The 18,816-nt window shown below is 36.9% G+C and overlaps 1 protein-coding gene across 2 annotated transcripts; it reads right to left on the reverse strand.

The window, feature by feature from the left end:
- Positions 1-1,866: 1,866 nt before the first annotated feature.
- Positions 1,867-14,943, reverse strand: LOC125239808 (zinc finger protein ZFP2-like). 2 transcript variants are annotated; one of them, XM_048147505.1, is made up of 5 exons: positions 14,680-14,943; positions 14,429-14,570; positions 13,931-14,002; positions 5,235-5,288; positions 1,867-4,563 (listed from the first exon to the last, which is right to left on the reverse strand). In XM_048147505.1, exons 1-5 carry the CDS (start codon positions 14,806-14,808, stop codon positions 2,903-2,905), a joined length of 2,058 nt encoding a protein of 685 aa, XP_048003462.1. In that variant the 5' UTR covers positions 14,809-14,943; the 3' UTR covers positions 1,867-2,902. The 2 variants fall into 2 exon arrangements, with proteins under 2 accessions (XP_048003462.1, XP_048003461.1); XM_048147504.1 differs by having other exon boundaries at positions 1,868-4,563; positions 14,429-14,576.
- Positions 14,944-18,816: the final 3,873 nt, after the last annotated feature.

Here is an 18,816-nt window from a genome sequence, read left to right on the forward strand (position 1 = left end):
GCGCCTCCTTGGTACATAGGGCCTAATCGATTCAACCAATTCGAAATTAATCGTTAGATTTGGCAAACGATACGTCTTAGCCACATCGCGACATACTTCAAAACAAATGTGTCAAAAATGTGAACTTACAGATCCGGGACAGTAGACATCAATGGCATGCAAGCACACACAACACAACTAAATAGTAATTATATTGTATTATCATAAAAGTGTGTGACAAATATTTACAAGACAAGTTTTTTTCTAAACATTTGCGTGGTGTTTGTAACAGTTTTTAAGTGCTCTATTGTTTCTATTATAATGACGTTTACCAAAACAAAGATCATGACAGGCCACATGTAAGATTATCGGTGACACTTGGCCAATAAACAATGAATGCACCTGAGCGGCGGCGGATTAAGCGGTCGTCTCATCTTTCACGTGGTATTTTTGACAGAAACTCAAGAAATTATTTTTGCCATTCCCTCTATTAGGATGAATTTTAGAGTAATATGGGAAATTCTATTTAGTTACTATTTATTCGTTGGCGACTTTATACTGCTCCCAGTGCTCGATCTTCAGTGATTTCGTATTTTGTGATTTTTATGACCTTGGCTATGGATGACTAGAAATATACATAATCACGCGCTAAGTTGCGGAATTTCATTATAAATATTTTTCAAATACTTTTCTAAACCGTATAATTAATTAATTATATGAGAATAACAGCAACCTCTTGACAATCATATATTTCTGGTCAGACTATAAAATGTTCATTCTTACAAATAGAAACAAATTAGTTAATACATTTATTTTGAATATGAACAGAAAACAGTTGGTTAGTAAAAATGTTGCATAAGATTGTTAAACTGGCCGGATTCATACCTAAACGGCAATTTATTTTGCGTTCGCGCCAGGCCAGAGACCTATGAGCTGAGTCACGCGTTTTAGCTAAAAACGGTTTGTATGGTGGCCCGGCGTTGTGTGTAGGTACGCTCGACAGTCCTTGGCCATGAATGGGTTCTTCTAACACTGATTAAGTATAAAAAATTGTATTCAAAGAATTATTAGTAGACTTATAGCTAGCTATGTTATTTACTTGTTGCTAATACTAATACATAAATTATATTAAAAATATATTAATGACTTATTTACGATTAAATTACTCCAAAAATTCAGGAATGGACAATCGACAATGTCAGCTATGACCTTGACTATTTTTGACTTATGTTTACAATAGTCTTTGTGTGACTTACTAAAATAGGTAATTCTAAAGTTAAGAATATACTTTATGAAAAATTAAAAGAGAATAAAATCTATTTTTATAAAAAAAGTCAAGTTGTTCGAAGCCCCTGTGTTTTTTAAGAAAGGGCCAACTACATCCATGCGTTCGAGCCAGTTGTTTTTTTTTTTACATCACGAAATATCAACACATCATTAATATTTTAAAAATAATTTCTGCGCATAATATGATACACGTAACAATCTTGGCGATTAAATATAATATATATTTTTAAAATTTTTTAAATTAGTATCAAATTATAAATTGTAATTGACATTTCATTAAAAATCATACTCGACGATCATAATATAAATTCGTATAGATTAAGGTAGAATAATTTATAATGTAATTTTATATTATGAAATAAATAAATCTAAATCTACAGGGTTGGGCGGATTAACTGTCCTATTGTACTACATGTCGTTATCTATTTCAATATAACAGATTTCTATTCCCTGTGTATCATTTGAAATCCACAATTTAATGCCCTTCACGGATTCTAAAAGACACTACTATTACAGTCTGTTTAATTATTTTTTATAACAAAATTGAAAAGTATTTACAGTTGGAAGTTATGACAGCGAACATTGCGGATTGGGCGAGATATTCAACTTACTGAAAAAGTTAATATCCAATATTGCTTTGATATTGCATACCAAAAATCGTTTATAGAAGTATTTTTCTTCTGAAATCAACTAAAGATTTTGTAGAAATTGGATGGTTAGTGTCAGTAAAGTAGCTTCAAATAACCATGGGCGAATCATACAAAATTGTGCTTAAAATTATAAAATATTCAATAACAATATAATTGAAGAGGGGACAACATTTTGCATACTGCAAAATAACCACAAACTAAGGGACCTAAACATAAAGGATAATTTATGTATGTACGCTGTTTATTTTAAAAATGTGAGGGCTAGATACAAAATGTTATTTACGCGGCACGATGGCCATTTTGCAAAGAAAATGCATTTCGATTTCAGGAGTTCAACAAATGTCAGACTGATGTTGAGTATGGTGTTATATTAAGGGATAGAAACGAAGATATTTTAGCCATAAATTTATTCAAAAGAGAAACTCAGTCAGACCACATCTTCATGAGGAAAAGTGCCATTTATTTTGGGGTCGGGTAGTCAAGTATTGCATGACTTAGCAGATGAGGTCGTGCGTGCCGGGTCAAACTCCTACAGCAAAATGCCTAAAACTATGCAAGTTAACGAAAAGCAAATAAAATATATTACATAACACTTTAAAACTTAAGATGTTATGGATATAAATCATAGCACTACTTTTCACATTATCGTGTTTTTTAAATTTTATACCACTTTTTAACTCGGACAGTTATTCTGCCCAATCCTGTATAAAGTGTTTTTACATGTATGTAACTGTACATAATGAGGCATTAAAACACTCGTGTGACTCGTGATATTTTATTATGAAACTCGTTCATAAAACTACACTCGTGTTTTAATGCCTCTCATTATGCACCAGTCACACAAATAACTATAAACTGCTCTAACTATAACTGGCTCGTGTACAAGTAAAAGCATTAACACACGGGAGCGCGCGTGAGCTGCGTGACTGGAGCCCTTTCCTTATTGAAGGAGCGTGAAATGTCAATGTCAGGTCTGAGTTTCTGATTTAGGTCATTGCTGCGTTGTCAGGGTTCATCACAATGTGAGTCTTCTGGTGACGTCGCAGAGAAGATTTTTTAGTGCATTTGTAATCACAGTGGCTACATGCGTAAGGCTTTTCTCCGGTGTGTATTCTTTGGTGACTTTGTAAGCTTGATTTGGTACTGCATTTATAAGCACATTGACTACATTGATAAGGCTTCTCGCCCGTATGTGTCAGTATATGTCTGCTTAGGTGTGACCTATTACTGCACCGGTACTCACACTGACCACATGCGTAAGGCTTTTCCCCGGTGTGTATTCTTTGATGAATTTGTAAGCTTGATTTGGTACTGCATTTATAAGCACAGTGACTACATTGATAAGGCTTTTCGCCCGTATGTGTCAGTACATGTTTGCTTAGGCGTGACCTATCACTGCACCGGTACTCACACTGACCACATACGTAAGGCTTTTCCCCGGTATGTATTCTTTCGTGAAGTTGTAAGAGTGTTTTCCTATCGCATTTATAAGCACAGAGACTGCATGCGTAACGCTTTTCTCCGGTGTGTATTCTCATATGGCTTTGTAAGTGTGAGCTTTGTGTGAATTTATAAGCACAGTGGCTACACTGATAACGCTTCTCGCCCGTATGTCCCATTACATGTGTTCTTAGGCTTGACCAATCACGGCACCGGTAGTCACAGTGACTACATGCGTAAGGCTTTTCTCCGGTGTGTATTCTTTGGTGACGTTGTAAGTGTGCTTTCTGAATGCATTTGTAGTCGCAATGACTACATGCGTAAAGATCTCCAGTGTGTATTCTCTGGTGACTTTGTAAGCTTGCTTTGGTACTGCTTTTATAAGTACAGTGACTACATGAGTATGGCTTTTCTCCGGTGTGTACTTTCATGTGACTTTGTAAATGTGGTTTGTCAATGCACTTATAAGCACAGTGGCTACACTGAAAACGCTTCTCGCCCGTATGTGCCAGTACATGTTTTCTTAGCCTTGACCTATCACTGCACCGGTACTCACAGTGACTACATGCGTAAGGCTTTTCTCCGGTGTGTATTCTTTGGTGGTTTTTTAAGAATGATTTAATTCTGCATTTATACGCACACTGACTGCATGCGTAAGGCTTTTCACCAGTATGTTTCCTTTCATGTATTCTCAGTATAGACAGTTTACTGCACTTGTAGTCGCAATAACTACACTTATAAGGCTCTACTCTGGTATTTAATCTTAGGTGTGATGTTTTGTGTGTCTTCTTGTCTACGGAGAGTATCGCTTGATGTTTGTGTAAATCACTTTTGATCTGACTTTCGAAACCGCGGTGACTTTTTAAATGTGCTCGCAAACATCTCTTGGAAATTGTTGAATACTCACAATGAGCGCACATGAAATTTGTGACACCATGTTCGATTCTTTCATGTTCTAAAATAAGTGATTCAGTTTGGAATGTAGAACTACAAAAATCACAAGAAAATTGTTTTTGCGCTGACGGCAAGTGTGTGTCTTGAATGTGTCTATTTAAGATAGTTTCGTTCCTAAAACGTTCGCCACAGTGTTCGCAGGCGAATGGTTTGGCCCCGCCGTGAGCAGTCGCGTCGCCGCGGAGGCGCTCGAGCACCACGGAACAAGTCATCGCGAGCTGCTCCCTCGCGCGGGCGCTGCCGTCCGAACACACTGCAACATATAACCAATCATTGACGTTAATGAAGAAAACATGATATCCTATATACCTTACCTTATCCCCTACAGTTTCTATATTTTTTAAGTATTATGTCTCGTCAAACGTCAAGGTTCCGGAAGACACGCGCTTGATGAACATTGTTGGCCGGGGAGCCCTACATTTTTCAAATTTGGCACCTTTTTGTAGACTTGTGATTTGCTTGACCGTCTTAACATTTATTTTTGGGATATATTTACAGGGACATAAAATTTCTAATGGGGTGGCAACGCGCAGGTGACACTGTTTGAGTTGCAGGCGTCCATAGGTTACGGTGACCGCTTTACATCAGGCGGGCCGTATACTTGTTTGCCACCGACGTAGTATAAAAAAAAAAAAATCTGATAAAAATCAAACAATTTTCAAATTGAGTTTCTATTTGTATGTGAGCCGTATTGCAGCACAGCTTTCGGTGTAGGTAAGTATTGGATCGCCGATGGGCAAACCTTCCGACCGCTACAGTTTGTAACTTTTTGACAAGCACGAACGTCTGCAACCGTTGCCACTAGGCTTAGAATACATTTAAAAGTGTAAAAGTACTGCCTTGAGTGAGTGCTGTACCATATTGGTCAATGGGACCTGTAGCGACATCTTACAGTTTGTGTTTCTCATTCAGGTTGGTACTCACGCGACATCTCATCGTCTTCGGCCGCCGGCTCCGGCGTGACTGGGAGCTCTTCATCTGAAACAAACATGCAGTTCGTGAGATCGTGTCGACCTCGCTCCGGGCCGTGCCTTGTGCTACAGATCTCCTTCAGAGTGGCAACGCTGCTAAACTTGGCTCCAAAATTAGGCGTAATCAATTCAAATATTCTTTATTAAAGTAGGCTTACTATAAACACTTTTAAATCGTCTTCAATGTAAAATTATCATCTAATTCTGAATAAAATAAATAATAATTAATAAATACTATAGGACATTATTACACAGATCGACTGAGTCCCACGGTAAGCTCAAGAAGGCCTGTGATGTGGGTATTCAGACAACGATTTCTGAGGTCTTTTCGAGTAGGTAGGCATAATTTCGAAGTTACATGTTTCAGAACATAAAACTATAAATTGAACGCGTTTTATTTAAGTGCACGAATAGTACTAGACAGGAAGAACGATTATTAAATAACTACGTTACATGCTTCTATTTTACTTTATTGTTTTGGGGAACACGAATCAAGTTTATTGTTAGCTAGTGATCGGTATATCTATCAAAAAGTCGAAAATTATAATGTCGAATATTAGTAGCCCGAAAACGCTTCGCATTTTATTGATTGGCCTAAGTTTTGTTTGCCCGAAAGTACTTTTCCCCTATTATAATTATCCCCATTCTGTTTTTGCTGCAATTTTGTTTCGCTTATGATTCATATTCATATTATAAATATCTGGGCGACCGAGCTTCGCTCGGTTCTATTTTAATATATCACGTCTTTAGATAAAAAAAAAACTCTTATAAATACAAAAACAAAAAAAAAAGACAAAAAACAAAAACTTAATTTCTGACCGGGATTCGAAACCCTGACACCTACGATCTATCTGCTTACATTAGACCGACCTCGTGCGACTGAGCTAAGCGGAATCGATGCGCGCGCGGCGAAATTAAGGACCATATTTTACGTTTACAAATGCGAAAGAAAAACTCATGAAAACTCGAAAATTCGCGTTTTCCGGGATCTAAGGCTACGCTAGATCGATTTTTCACCCCCGAAAACCCCTACAAAACAAATTTCAGCGAAATCGTTAGAGCGGTTTCCGAGATCGTCGGTATATATAAATAAATAAATAAATAAATATACAAGAATTGCTCATTTAATAGTATAAGATTTGACAGCTACTTTTTGTGGCGCAGTTTTTAATCCGAAATATTATTTAGCCGCTACATCGAAAGTTCGAAATTGACTGAAGAACCCTACCTACCCCCCCCCCCCCCCTACCCTACCCTACCCCCTACCCTATTTTACCTACTTTTCTAGCAAAAGTTTGTTTCCGTGAGGGTCGCAGTGCTATCCTATCTATAATCTATATAGCCTCTTCTTCTGAACACGGTCTGGTATTTATGGTTGTTTGTTTAGATGAATTCTAAGGGATATGATCAAATCACGCCGGATGTCAAAATGGCGATCCATTTAATCATTTCTCTAGAAACTTTCAGTCATTTGACTAAATCCCCGACTCTGTTTAGTGAAATCACAAAATCGGCTAAGAGACACGCCACTTTTCGTCATTTCACTAGATTTTTTTAGGAATTTGATAAAATCCCTGAACCACGACAATAAGTTGACGAAAAGAACTCAAAAAGTCAACAAGTTCTAACATTTGGCTAAACAAATTTAGGGAAATGATAAAGTCTCAACTGGTATATGGTGATTTGATCAAATGTCTGAACTAGTTTCATGAAATGACGAAGACTTATATATCAAATCTGATTTATTAGATTCTCGCCTTTGTCACTTGATTTGACTAAATCTCAAACTAGATTACTTAGTGAAATGGAAAAATAAAATGTCAAAATAGGTATTATCGCTATCTGACCCATGAAAATATTATACGCAATTGAATGCGTTTTAAGAATTTTTTTTTTAAATAAATAAGAAAAAAATAGAATAAGTCGTCGTCGACGTCGTCCCAACAGCAAAGTCACCTATCTGCCAAATACACATTTTACAGGAGACGGATTATAAGTTAGAAAAAAATAAACATATTTTTTTTAGAAGTCATAGTTGTAGTTGAAGTTTTATTTTTAATGCGTAAGGGGTTTTAAATCTATGCACTGTATTAATCTATTTTTCAGATATATATACTTTGTTGGAATCCGAAGTAAATGCACTTTCGCATTTTTCTGATCCCATACATAGAAAAAAAAGGTCGGAAAATTCACCACAGTAAACTAACGAAATTGGCACTTTCGTAAGAAAAATGTATACTCTAATCATTATGAGCTAATGCAAAGTGGCGAAAATGCCACATTTGAATGTTTACTATGGTGCATGTGAAAACAATAGCAGGTTTTATTCATCTGCATTTAGTTGTAAAGTTGCGAATGTGGAGACACTTATAAATAAATAAATATTTTATGACATTCTTACACAGAACCATTACATTTACATTTACTTACCATCACAGTAATATTTCAAAATATGTTATTTTAATTGTCTCAAAAAATATAACGGCATTTTTCTTATGCAATTTCAATTATATTACGAAGCAATAAAGTTAGTTCAGAGTTGATTTTTAAGATACTTTTTGCGCAAAATGCTTACATATATTTGATATCATTATTACATTTAAGCCACTAAAAAATATTTCAATTATACATAGAAGTGTTTAATACCACCAAACCACAGCCAAATAAGTAGGTACACAACATAACACTGTTTTCTGTTCTCTGGAAGATTTGGATAATATGTGTGATAGTACCTACTTAGGTATTTTATAGGTATTATCAGGGCGAAGTTTCACGAGATCTCTTTCTCCCGTTTCTGTATCATAAGCAGGTTTTCCCCTTTTACTTTTTACCTTTCTGGCTTAGTATCTTTAAAACCAGTTAAGGCTCGCCACATATAGTCTTAAAAATTCATAACCTTGAAAAAAATTTGTATGCAACCTGTCAGTTGAAACTGACAAAATTTTCAGATTAAACTGACAGTATAAATAATAGCATACAAATCTTTTTTAATGCATTTTTAAGATAGTCTGTCCCGTGCCCTAATCAAAGTTGATTTCATCGTCATCGCGATCATCATAGTAGATGGAAGCCTTCATTTGAATAAAAATCTGTAACTAATTTTAAGTAAACTACTGAATTAGACTTGGGAGCTATGCCTAATTCGCGTGTTTACCTACTGCAAACAACATATTATAACTCGCGAATAAGGCAGAATCCCGCGAATATACTTTTATATTGCATAATAAAATTACGAATATGACACTTTCGCAAATATTATATAGGCTAGTCATGTTTCTAGGTAAATGATCGATAACAAAAGTATCAAAGCAAAGTAACGAATAGACTAGATTCGTTCATTTGCTATGGGCTAATGTATACATTTAACATGGTGAATTCACGTAAGTGCCGGATTCGTAGGTTTACAATGGGACTAATTACATAAAAATTCAGAATTGCACAAATGTAACTCTGAAACCATAAATGATAGAACTACGAAATTTTTTGAGTAGATGCATTCTCCTGATTGGTTCATATTTACATTAAAAAGTATATTTTGTCAAATTGGCAGATTCGCTAGTTTGCTTTTGGGGCGACGAAGTGAAGTTTTAAAATGTTCAATTTAAAATTATTTTCTTATTTATTTAAACATTTTGTCTTTTCACTGAATTTGTTTAGCGAAATGATAAAACTAAGACTTTATAAGCTCGTTTCGTCAACTTACTGTCGTGGTTCAGGGATTTTATCAAATCCCTAAACAAATCTAGTGAAATGACAAAAGGTGGCGTGTTTATTGGGCGATTTTGTGATTTCACTAAATAGAGTCGGGCATTTAGTCAAATGACTGAATTTTTTTAGAGAAATGATGAAATGGATCGCCATTTTGACATCCTGCGTGATTTGATCATATCCCTTAGAGATTTGGTCAAATCTCTGTTTTGGACATTTCCCTGCGACATATATACCTCTTCTTCTGAACACGGTCTGGTATGGTATTTATAGTTGTTTGTTTAGATGACGTCGCGTAGTTCAGTGTGCCTGTTGGCAGAGACTTCCTCCAGCTCTTTCCAGTATTTCCTCTGCCTGGCCACTCTAGTCTAGTAGTAGTTCTAACCTAACCCATTTTTCTAGCATCTCTGTTTCCGTGAGGGTCGCATTTCTAACTTTACCTACTTTTCTAGCAAAAGCTTGTTTCTGTGAGGGTCGCAGTTCTAACCTAAGCATTTTTTTTATTTTTCTATAAAATGATATTTAGTATACGACTTCTTAACCAGATCTATAGTCCGGTCTAGCAGAAAGCATGAAACTTGGCATGTATATAGCTTTTAATTTATAGGTTATAAGAAAAAAAGAAGTAGAAACACGCCGAGGTGTCAATGTTTCCCCTCCTTCCCCCCACCCTTGTATCCCTGATTTCAGTTTTTTAATATTTCTACGAAAACCGTGAAAGCTACCATCACAATGTCCAGGAGAAGTATATTCTCCATAAAATTCTCTATAATATTGTCTTTGGAAGTATATAGAACTTATAGGTAATTTTCAAACTATGATCATTTTCCCCTAACAATATTTCTGTTTGCTGACCTATGATAACTATGATAAGTCAGACTAGCGACTTTGCTCTTTTACCTGTGGCGATGTTGCTTTACAAAATTGTTCCTTGTGTCAAACTGATCCGATTTAGCTCAATAGTCACGAAATCGCACGTGACTACCTCCCACAAAGACAAGGGGAAAGGGCGCGCGGTTTCCTCGGTGAAATCTATGCATTACTTCTTTTTACTCTTAGCGACTAGAGAAAATCGTATATCATTTTCGTGAAATATAGGGACGAGTTAATCATTACTGAAAAATTCGTTGCACCTTTTCATACAAAAATAATCATCAGCATTCCAACTGCGCCAAATGTCACTCTTCTGAACGTAAATGCATGCTGTTCTTATAAAAACACAAAAATCACTATATCTATGCCTCTAAGATTTGAGGAGTTCCCTCGACTTCTCCAGGATCCCATCATCAGAACTGGGTTATGGGCTAAATAGTCCTATTTTTTTATTTATTGATAATTGCCGAGACGTAATTGTAAATGCCATAACTGTTACAATTAAATACATGAAAATTCATTATCCATACTAATCCATACTAATATTATAAATGGGAAAGTGCGTGTGTCTGTTTGTTTGTCCGTCTTTCAGGGCAAAACGGAGCTACAAATTGACGTGATTTTTTAAGTGGAGATAGTTGAAGTTATGGAGAGTGACATAGGCTACTTTTTTCTCTTTCTAACGCGAGCGAAGCCACGGGCAAAAGCTAGTCCATACTAATATTATAAATGGGAAAGTGTGTGTGTCTGTTTGTATGTCCGCCTTTCACGGCAAAACGGAGTCATCTATTGACGTGATTTTTTGGGTTCCGTACCTCAAAAAGGAAAAACCGGCCAAGAGCGTGTCGGGCCACGCTCAGTACAGGGTTCCGTAGTTTTCCGTATTTTTCTCAAAAACTACTGAACCTATCAAGTTCAAAATAATTTTCCTAGAAAGTCTTTATAAAGTTCTACTTTTGTGATTTTTTTCATATTTTTTAAACATATGGTTCAAAATTTAGAGGGGGGGGACGCACTTTTTTTCCTTTAGGAGCGATTATTTCCGAAAATATTAATATTATCAAAAAACGATCTTAGTAAACCCTTATTCATTTTTAAATACCTATCCAACAATATATCACACGTTGGGGTTGGAATGAAAAAAAATATCAGCCCCCACTTTACATGTAGGGGGGGTACCCTAATAAAACATTATTTTCCATTTTTTATTTTTGCACTTTGTTGGCGTGATTGATATACATATTGGTACCAAATTTCAGCTTTCTAGTGCTTACGGTTACTGAGATTATCCGCGGACGGACGGACGGACGGACAGACAGACATGGCGAAACTATAAGGGTTCCTAGTTGACTACGGAACCCTAAAAACGGAACCCTTATAGGATCATTCGTTCGTCGGTCTGTCCGTCTGTCACGGCCATTTTCTCCGGAACTACTGAACCGATTAACTTGAAGTTTGGCACGCATATGTAAACTTGTGATCCAAAGACGGACATGTAATTTAAATTAAGAAAATTTAATTATAGGAGCCACTATTGGGGGGTAAAAGTGACAATTAAAAATCAAAGTTTCTAGAAATATATACAATATTTATTGATGGTCCTGTTTCATTTTCCTTTATCGCTATTGGCCGCATTGTTTTTGATCTATGTACATTCGTAGCTGTGTTGTTATAGTATTTATATATGTACGGTATATTTAGGTTTATTTTAATTCCTATTTATGTATGTTTATTAGTATTAAGATTATTTGACGTTTTCTATCACTCACTGCATCACCTACTCAAATCAGTTGTTTTTTGTGTCTTGTCTCCACTACCCAAAGGTTGTCTGGAAGAGATCGCTCTTTAGCGATAAGACCGCCTGTTGTCTACCATAGTTAATTAAAGTTATGTGATGTAATCTTGTTATATTGGTGAACAATAAAGAATATTTGTATTGTAATATATTGTATTACATATCAAATGAAAGAGGTTTTTATAAGTATTTCAAAAATATTTTTTTATGATTTTTAGTAAGGTGATTTTCAAGTTATTTAAGAAAATAGGCAAACAATGACCATTCCCCGCCCCTTATCTCCGAAACTAATAAGCGTAACATTTTCAATAAAATACACGACATAGTTTTCAATCTACAGATTACAGAAAAACCTATAAGAAATCTACAGTAAAGCGTAAGTCGGACTTAAAAGAAAAAAAACCGGCCAAGAGCGTGTCGGGCCACGCTCAGTGTAGGGTTCCGTAGTTTCCGTATTTTTCTCAAACACTACTGAACCTATCAAGTTCAAAACAATTTTCCTAGAAAGTATTTATAAAGTTCTACTTTTGTGATTTTTTTCATATTTTTTAAACATATGGTTCAAAAGTTAGAGGGGGGGGGACGCACTTTTTTTTCCTTTAGGAGCGATTATTTCCGAAAATATTAATATTATCAAAAAACAATCTTAGCAAACCCTTATTCATTTTTCAATACCTATCCAACAATATATCACACGTTGGGGTTGGAATGAAAAAAAATATCAGCCCCCACTTTACATGTAGGGGGGGTACCCTAATAAAGCCTTTTTTTTCCATTTTTTATTTTTGCACTTTGTTGGCGTGATTGATATACATATTGGTACCAAATTTCAGCTTTCTAGTGCTAACGGTTACTGAGATTATCCGCGGACGGACGGACGGACGGACGGACGGACGGACGGACGGACGGACGGACGGACAGACAGACATGGCGAAACTATAAGGGTTCCTAGTTGACTACGGAACCCTAAAAACTCAAATTACGAATTTCACTCACTGCCGCTTCAAAGAGTTACCAAATCTCTTGAAATTGTGTGAGCGCATTTGAATATTACATATAAACTCATTTCTGTTTCGTTTTGTTCAAAACATCGATTATTCGCAAAAATGACTTAAGTTCCTACTAAAAAGGAGGCGCTTAAGCCCTTCTTGTAGTGTACCGGACCCTTCCCTTACAACGCGAGTAGAACTCGCACTTGGCCGTTTTTTTAAGTGGAGATAGTAGAAGGCATGGAGAGCGACGTAGGCTACTTTTTGTCTCTTTCTAACCCCCCACTACCACCCTAAAATGGGGGGTGGACGTTTGTATGAACCATTCCGCAATTTTTGAATTTAACGCGAGCGAAGCCGCGGGCAAAAGATAGTTATGTTATAAAACCATTGTTTTGTATGAAAAGCTGCAACGATTTTATCAGAAAGGATTTTCTCGTTCCTACATTACACGAAACTAATATACGATTGGCCCTAGTCGCTAAGAGCAAGAATAACTATTTCATAGATTTCAATGAGGGATCCGGCCCTTTCCCCTTTTCTTTATGGGGGGTAGAATATTGAGCTAAATAGGATCAGTTTGACCCAAGGAACCATTTTGCCAAGCAGCAAAGAGCAAAGTCGCTGGTCTTACTTATCCTACTGGTCACCAAACGTAAATATTGCAAATCGAAAATGAGCATAGTTTGGAAATTATAAGTTCCAGCTACATACTTCCAACGACAATATTGTAGAGAATTTTATAATGAATATAGTTCTCCTAGACATTATTATTGTAGCTTTTACAGTTTTCATTAAAATGTTTAAAAACTGAAAAGAGAGATATAAAAATGAGAGGAAAGAGGGGAAACATTATCACCTTGGCATGTTAATACTTCTATTTTTTTCTTATAAACCTATAAACTATACATGCCAAGTTTCATGATTTCTACCAGCAGTGCCATGCCAAGTTTCAGACTAATTCGCAGATTCCGCCCTGCACTAATTAGAGAAAATGACATTTTGATGTAACATAGCATCGGATTTATGAAAAGGTGGTTAACAAATTGGTTGTCAAATGATAAAATTGGTAACTGTTCTTCTGGTTATCGAGTTTCGGAAAAACGATAATGTGGGATAGCAAACTAGCAACATTTCAAAAATATAGGAAACAATATGGATTATAAAAGTTCGTTCAACCATTTTCAGACAAGTGATAATCGGACAAGCATTGTCGAAACTTTGATAGGATAACTATTAGAGCTTATAAGAAGTTAAAAAATAATACCTGACCTATAGACTCACCTGGCTCAGGCCCACAAGTCTCTTCTGTGTCCTGCAATTCTGGATTTTCATACTCTACTGCAGATTCTTCCTCTAGAACAAACAAACAAAACAAATCACTCACTACAAACACAAACCATGTCACTATTAGAGATGCCACGGATAGTCTAGCCAGATGCACTGTGCCTACACTTTACTGTGACAGTAATTCTCTATATACTTGATCCTCTTTGCTTAAATAATGTGAAATCAGGCAAGCTTGCAGAATGGACGTCATGGTGAAACATGGTTATTATTACATAATATTTAGTACAGAGCTTAGATGTAAAGCCCGAGTGCATGCTCATATTGTGCAGGGTGTGCGGTGTACATCACAAACAACTGAAGCTCACACAAATGTCCTGAGTCAACGCTGCCTAGGGTATACGTACACTGGCCTGCCCCGCTGCATGTGTCGCCAAACACTCTGCTTCAAGCGTCCACTCAGGCCTTACACTAGCTAGTCGTGGTTTGACCAACCTATGACGAGGCTCGCTCCCTGCGAGCGCGCCTGCAGCTCCGCCTGGCTGCGCTGCACTTGCAGCTTGAAGTCGCTCGCGTCTCGCAGGCGGCCCACGCACGTACAGCAGATGCCGCTCGAGCCCGAGCCGCCCACTGCCAGCTGCAACATAAACCATTCACACATTTAATTAAATACCATGCTGTCCTAACATTTTTAACAATATCATCCATTGACTTCACACACTTTTAAATTTGTGGACACAACTTACTTGAATATCAAAACACTCCTTGATCATGTCGGCATATATCTCCGTTTTGCCGAGATGTGTGTGCGGCGTCGTCAGGTCTTTGTCCGGGGGACACAGCAGGCAGCAGCGACACGCTAGCATCACGTCCATCGCAACCGCTACGCTTGTATGCGTATTGTATTCGCCAATTACTACAAGTAGCCGTGACTGCCAAACTCCAACAACGGGAATTATCTTATGTGAAATAATAAAGTATTTGAAATAAAAACGTAGAACCTAACAGATGCTAACACTAACCACTCTAACCAGGAGCAAGAGCGTTCTGTTCAGTTACTTTTTTCGTTTTTTTTAACAACATAACCTAACCTTCAAACTGAAGTGACAGCCATCACTTGACAGTTTTGATTTTGACATACGTTAAGAAGTTAACACACGACCGTACCGTACCGCGACTTCGAAACTATTGACGTAGGTGAGAGCAAATACTATATACTATAATACGTGCAGCTTCTGACGTTTCCCATACAATTGAGCGGCAACAATTTTACTAGCGCCATCTAGCGGTTCGAGTTGATCAAAGTAGTTGTTCAGACTTTTATTTGAGTAAAATAGCAAATGCTATTACTTGATCTACTTTAACATTTTTAGACGGAATAAAACAAAAAAATAAGAATTTGTAATTTTTTTTAATTTTATGCTGTATGAAACTAAACTATTTTGATCAACTCATGCCGCTAGGAGCGCTAGTGTGCCTGTTGCCAACTTTGGCACCGAGCTGCACGTATTAACTCGTAGAGTTTACATAGTATTTGGTGAGAGCGAGATAAAAAAATCTTCAATACAGCCTGACAAAAAAAGGATAAAAATCAGGTGTTTGTCCGGGGGACACAGCAGGCAGCAGCGACACGCTAGCATCACGTCCATCGCGACCGCTACGCTTGTATGCGTATTGCATTCGCTAATTTCTACAAATAGCCGTGACTGCCGAACGGGAATTACGTATGTGAAATAAAAACGTGAGTACCAAAAGCTAACACTAACAAAGAGCAAGTAGAGTTGTGGGTCTTTACGGTTGACATGTTTATTTAACAACATAACCTTGAAATACGTTACGTTTTTGACAGTTTTGATTTTGACATACGTTAAGAAGCTGTCACACGGCCGTACAGCACGGCGACTTCGAAACTTTTCACGTAAAAGAGAGCGAGAAAAAAAAAGGTATTTTTCTGTACGTCTGGTGGCGCCATTTTTTAATGTCACGATTTGGTTGATCGTCTATAATTTCTGCTCTTCTTTGCCAGGCTGTACTTATGTTTTTTCTAACATTATGTAAGTTGCAAATACCTCGAAGAAGCAATGTCTTTTATTTGTTGTGGAATGAAGTGAAATTACTAGCTTTTGCCCGCGGCATCGCTCGCGTTAGAAAGAGACAAAAAGTAGCCTATGTCACTTTTCCACTTAAAAAGTTTGCCGTGAAGGTCTGACAAACAAACAGATACACACATTTTCCCCTTTATAATATTAGTATAGTATGGATATAACACATGTTTTACATATGGAAATATAGACTGTGAAACAGAGGGTAAGGTGCATTAGGGTAATTCCGAAAGTCGCCTAATTACGAAAATCGCATAAAAATCGCCATTTTTTCCATCATATCAACATTTCCCTTTCGGAATTATCCGAGCATTTCTATCATTCGGGATTACCCTTATGCACCTTATAGCAGGATAAGCTAAGAAAAATTGCCCCCAGCGGTTTTGGGTCGACACTATAAACAAATGATGCCTTTTGAAGAGGTAATACCCTGTACAAAGTTTCCTCCTCTGTTACCCCCTGGGGGTGAAAAATACCTTATTACCGAGAGTTTTAAACGGAGATACAAATAATAATAAAATGCTTTAATTGCACACTACAAAAATAAAACATAAACGAAAACGGTTACAAAGTGGTAGGTAACAACAGGCGGTCTTATCGCTAAAACAGCGGTCTCTTACAGACAACCTTCAGATAGTCGAGTGGCGATCGGAGAGAAGTTAACGGGTGGTGCAAAAGAGAGAGACGGAAGAGAAAATTAAATCTAAATTGGTATAATATAATACATAAACTACAAATATATATAAAAAAATTATAAACTACATTTATTAATATATACAAACCACAGACCAACCCCTATAGACATCCATTACAAGACGACTCGCGGTCGCCAGCCTTCCTAGTATTTGCACTGCAAGCGCGGGCGGTCGCCGTGCCCGATCAGTAGCGACCAAGTAACAGACCCGAAAGCAGCGCGTGTTTTTCGCAGTAAAAAATTGAAAAAGGGTATTTTGATGTCTTAAAGATGTCCACCTGTAGTGTGAAATGGTGTGGAAAGGTAACAAGAAGCTCAAATTTAAAAACAGACGTCATTACATTCCACATAAAAGTCATTATTTATAATTTATTCAGAGCCGGCATAGGTCAACTTACATTGGCCACTAACGCGTCAGTAGAGGGATAGTCATACTTCTGTCCCTTTTCATCTGGCGCGACTGCCCGCCGTCCTTGAACGGCCAATCACAGCGCGCTTAACACATTCCCCGCCCGCTCCTCGCACCCCTGGCACTGGTGACTCGTATCGCGAACAAAATTTCCTAGAATGCTACTCTATAGGAGGTTCTCTGTGATACAAACAATATAAGCACAAATAACCCCAAAACTGTTTTATTTATTTTCTCAGAAACTACAAAAGTTACTAATTCCCAATTTTGTACAAACATTAATGGCACTAAAAGCTATGTGTAAAAAAATATGACTTTTCTAACTATAAAAATTCTTTAAAAAAAAATTGAACAAATTTTTTAATCACAATACAATACAATACAATACAAATACTCTTTATTGCACACCTCAATACACGAAACAACATAGCAAGTATAAACAACAACTTAAGAGGTAAAACAAGAGGCGGTCTTATCGCTAAAGAGCGATCTCTTCCAGACAACCTAGGTAGTGGAGAATAATAAATTTAACCTTATAAGTAGGTGTACTAAATGTAGACTTAGAGGAAATCTAGCACAAACTATACTACGCAAAACAATATACTACACACATAAAAATAAAATACAATACATAAACATACAAATACATATATATATATATAACAAATTACATGCCAGCTATAGGGGACATAAGTCTATCAAGGTATCATTGATCAATGATCAGATAAAAAGTGAAGCTTTAGAAGTATCTTAAAAGAAGTAGGAGATTGAGCGCGTCTAATATTTAGGGGTAGGGAATTCCAAAGCCGCACAGCTTGAAATGTAAAGGAGTTGTTATAGAATTTAGACGAGGACGACGGAACGGACCACCGGACGGACGGAATCACCTGTATAACAAGTTCGGGTCTTGGTACAAACACCATATTTTTTTGAAATATGAACCAATTTATATTGTACATCATACAAAAGTTTCATCGACCTAGTCCAGAAGGAACATTACGAAAATTATATGAATTGGGGCCCAGCGCGAACAAGTTGTTCACAGAAATCGCGAAGCGTCTGGTTGAGGTAACTGGTGACCGAAGAGCTGGCGACTTCCTCGCACAACGTATCAGCATTGCGATACAACGAGGAAATGTCGCCAGTATCCTTGGTACAATGCCTCAAGGGCCTATTTTAGACATTAGCTAGCTTTTAAGTTTAGTCTTAGTTTCTTATATAATTATGTAAATATGTTCATGTAAATAAAGATTTAGAAGATAAAAAAAAAAAATATGAATTGGCTCTTTGATGCCTACTATTCTCTTTGCACTAAATTCAAATTTTCTATGGGAATGAAAGGCTTCGACGTTACATATTCATTAAATTTATAAGTATTATGGCTCGTTGATGACTGCGCCAACGTCAAGGTTTAGCAAAGACTTGGCAAAGACATATAAACTCCGTATAGACAGATAAAGTCTAAGAAAAAAACGTACCTCAGTACCATACAGAAAAAGGTATGGTGGCCTAGATGGCATTACACCTTTGGGGTACGCTCAGCTAGATGGCGCTAATATTCATATTTGATTTTTAAAACATATCAAGCTAAGAATATGGGCCAAATTGTCAAAACTGAGGCTCAAAAGTTTTAAGTCTGTGTCAAGAGATGGCAGTCTATATAAACTGTGATTACACA

The sequence above is a fragment of the Leguminivora glycinivorella genome, chromosome 26, assembly GCF_023078275.1.
Source record: "Leguminivora glycinivorella isolate SPB_JAAS2020 chromosome 26, LegGlyc_1.1, whole genome shotgun sequence".
Taxonomy (NCBI): domain Eukaryota; kingdom Metazoa; phylum Arthropoda; class Insecta; order Lepidoptera; family Tortricidae; genus Leguminivora; species Leguminivora glycinivorella.